Source organism: Aureococcus anophagefferens (assembly GCF_000186865.1).
Source record: "Aureococcus anophagefferens unplaced genomic scaffold AURANscaffold_120, whole genome shotgun sequence".
NCBI lineage: Eukaryota > Pelagophyceae > Pelagomonadales > Pelagomonadaceae > Aureococcus > Aureococcus anophagefferens.
In genome coordinates this window covers 9,801-13,522 of record NW_008705669.1, presented here as the reverse complement: position 1 = coordinate 13,522, position 3,722 = coordinate 9,801, and the positions used below count along the sequence as shown (strand labels likewise).

The following is a 3,722-nucleotide window of genomic DNA, read 5'->3' as shown; positions in this document are numbered from 1 at the left end:
TTGAGGAAACCGAGTGCTTTTTTTGGGACGCGGCGCGCGCGCGGGTCGGGCAGACGCCCTCGGTGAGCTCGTAGGTGCGAACGATGCTCTCGCAGTTGAAGCCCGCGACCTGCTGAACGGGTCAATGGTGCGCGCGCGCGCGTGCCGCGCGCCGGCGCGCGCGATGGCGAGGAGCGACAGGCACAGGAGCGCGAGGACCGTGATGTTTTTCCAGGTCTTGAGCGCCGCCTGGACGGGCCGCCCGTTGCACGACTCCGTTACAACCGCGTAGACCGATTGTGGCGTGGAGCGAAGAGCTTGGGAATCCATCGATGAGCTATGAGCATCGGCTGCCACAAGCGATCGTGCGGCACCGAGCTGTCCGCGCCGGTGGGTTGCAGTCGAGCTCGCTCGATCAACCTTGGGGGTGTCTTAAACTGCGTGCACCGCGGAGCCGAATCCGAGTTGGCGACCGGCCTGCTGGAAGCGAAAGTAGCCGTCTTCGCCCCACTTGGCGCCCCAGGAGTTCTTGGCGAGGAAGTAGGGCACGCCGGCCTCGACGCCCGCGCCGACGAGGAGGACCTCGTGGTCGATGCCCGTCGTCGTGCAATTCGTGATGACGCCGGACTTGTAGCCCTGGAGGCAGGTCGCGTCGATGCCAAAGGCCGCGGGCCCGTGGTCGATCAACGCGGCGAGCAGCGGCGCCCCGGACTCGTCGGCGTCGTCGCGCGAGCGCACGCATCCCGATACGACGAACGGGACGGAAGGAGCGGGGTGTTTGCACTGGCCTGGATCGCCGGCGTAGGGGTACGAGTCCATCGTGGCGATGCGGCCCTGGTTCTGCGAGACGACCCAGTCGTAGGACGCGTCCTGGCCCGAGCCGCGGCAGGCCGGGCAGCAGTCGATGACCATCTGGTTCGAGACGTTCGTCAGCTCGTGGCCGAGGCGGACGCCGAGGCCTTCGAGCGTTTCCGCGAAGCCGAAGCTCCAGCACGTGCCAAAGGCCCCCTGGTCCTTGACCGGCGTCACCTGGGAGCCGCGGAAGTCGACGGAGCCCGTCGAGTTTGACGGAGCCGCGTCGGGGCAAAATGCAGCGCTGGACGTAATCGCGGCACACGACCGCGTGGCGCGGAACTCTTCGGCCGTCCAGTCGGCGTACTCGTCGAGCTCGTAGGCGCCGCCGCGGAGCTCGTAGCGGGCGACGTTGTCGAAGAAGACGCGGCGGCGCGCGGCGGCCTCGCGCGGCGACGCGTAGACGCGGCTTCGCGTCCGACGCCACGCGTCCCACAGCGGATCGGCGGACTGCGAGTGCAGCGGATCGTTCCAGGAGGCGGACCGTGGAGGCGAGGGATCGACGGAGATGTTCCACGAGACGGACTGCGTCGCCTCGTCGTGGCTCTCCTCGATGGCGACGGTCCGCGGGCAGACGCCCTTGCCCTCGTCCTGGTCCCAGCGCGGCGCGAAGTCGAACGCGTCGGGCCGCGGCTTCGTCACGGAGAGCTCGTAGTTCGCGCCGCTCGAGGGCAGGTGCGCGGCGTCGTCGGCGCCGTAGAGCTCCCAGCAGGCGTTCAGGCACATGTTCTTGTAGGCCGGCTCGGCCCAGGACTCGGTCTGGTGCAGTCGCAGGCCCATGTAGGGCCGGTCGATCGAGAGCGTCGACGTCCGCGCGGCGTCGCCGACGATCCCATCTGGAGCGTCCACCGGGGCGATTTGAGATCTTCGCCGTCGCCGCCGGGCGACAGCGCGAAGGACGTCCACAGCGTCTCGCCCGGCTCCGCGGGGAAGAGGTCGCCGTAGGCCGCGTGCGCGTCCGTCTCGTTGGTCGTCTCGTTGAAGAGCTCGAAGAAGTAGTGCGCGGCGAAGACGTAGGTCGCGTGGGAGTGCCAGTGGGGCGAGTACTCCGGCGCGCCCGACGACGAGTCGAGGACGGACCCGAGCAAGAGCTGCCTGCGCGCGGCGCGCGTCCGCGGCGCGCGACGCGCGCGCGGGGACGCCGTCGAACGCGCGGCACGAACTGGTTCATCCGGCCGTCGCCCGCGTCGCCGAAGAACACGTCGGTCCACATGTAGTACGTGATGCCGTCGATGGCGGCCGGGTACGCGGGCACCTGCGCGAGAACTGTACCGCGCGCGCCGAAAGTTCTCGCTCGCGGTGCCGGACCGTCATCGTCGAGTTCAGGCTCGTGCCGAACCCGTCGGCGCCCCAGGCCACGGGGTACGAAGCTGGCCCGCCTTCGTGCGGGCCGTCGTGCATGCCGAGGCAGAGGCCGCCGGAGCAGGCGTCCGCGGTCGCGAAGCGCGCGCGCTTCGACGCGGCGGCTTCGACGCAGTCGTGGAATGCGTTGGCGGAGGAGGCGAGGAGCGCGACGAGGTTGATCGTGTTGGTGGTTTTACGCGTGACGGTCACGAACATCGTGCTAGCAGCCCTCAAATGTTCAATTTTGGTTCAAGCGAGAGCGTGCAGTGTTCGTACGGCATGGGCTGCGTGCGATGCGGCCGCCGCGGGGCGACGCTTCGTGCCGTCGTCGCCGTCGTGCTGTTTCGCATCGCGTCGAGCGGCACGGCGCCGCGCGTCGTCGTGCGGAGCGGGTCCACGGCCGTGGAATTCGCGTCGATCGAGGCGGCGATTGACGAGCTGCGTCGCACGCGGTCGTCTTCGTCGGTCGTCGTCGAGATCAACGGGACGCACTACCTCCAGCAGCCGCCGCTCGCGCTCGGCGGGCTGGAAGACGTGACGCTGCGCGGGGGCCACGAAGCCGTCGTCTCCGCCGGCTCGAGACTCGACGACGACTGCTGGATCGAGCAAGCCGCGAACGTCTGGTCGTGCGCTCTTCCCGAGGCTCATGTGTCGTTCCGCACGTTGATGGTCGGCGGCAAGCGGGCCAGCCGAGCGCGCACGCCGGACGCGCGCGACGACCCCGCCGCGCCCGAGCAGTACTTTTACGCGAACCAGACGTCGTTCGTGCGCGACGACCTCTGGGCGTTGACGCTCGCGACTTCGACGGCGGAGCCTGTTCATGATTCATTTCGTAGCAGCGCCATGGTCTGGCCGCACTCGGGCTGGAACAACTTCGAGGCGACGCTTCAGTTGGCTTCGAACGCCACGCTCGACTGGTTGGAGCTGCACGGCGTCTCGACGACGACGAGCACGTGGTTCGAGCTCTCCTGCCCGGCCGAGGCGGACAAGAACTGTACCGGCTACGACGGCAAACTTGCTCCGGGCGCTAGACTTTACGCGTACGGTTCTCGTGCGTTTTTGACGGACGGCGACGAGTGGGCGCGCGACGGAGACGTGCTCTACTTGTACTCGTCGATGGGCGCGCCGCGGCAAGTCGTCGTGCCGCGTGCGACGACTGTGATCGCCGTGGAGTCCTCGAAGGAGGTTGTGATCGAGAGCGTGACGTTCAGCGACACGGATGCGCGATACCTCGGATTCCAGAACGGGTTCTCCGTCGACGCGGAGTCCATCGGCATTCCTACCGATGCGGCTCTTCACGTGTCTGGAAGCAGTGGCGTCAAAATCGAGAACTGCGTCTTCTCTGAGCTGGGCGGCGGTGGCGTCACGGCAACGTCGACGACGGAACTCTCTGTCTCGAATTCGACGTTCGCGCATCTCGGTCAATCTGGTGTTGCGTTGGTGGGCAACGGCACGACCAGGACGACAGGAGCTGCCATCACCAACAACTCGATGACTGGCGTCGGGGAAGTTTTCGCTTCTGCTGGCGGCGTCTTTTGCTCGTGCTG

The 3,722-nt window shown here is 67.7% G+C and overlaps 1 protein-coding gene across 1 annotated transcript; it reads right to left on the bottom strand.

The window, feature by feature from the left end:
• Window positions 1-411: 411 nt before the first annotated feature.
• On the bottom strand, window positions 412-1,032 carry AURANDRAFT_34663 (hypothetical protein; the record flags this gene model as incomplete). Its single annotated transcript, XM_009044070.1, has 1 exon — window positions 412-1,032. A coding segment is annotated over one exon (621 nt), but the record flags the coding sequence as incomplete, so codon positions are not given.
• Between the last annotated feature and the right edge of the window lie 2,690 nt (window positions 1,033-3,722).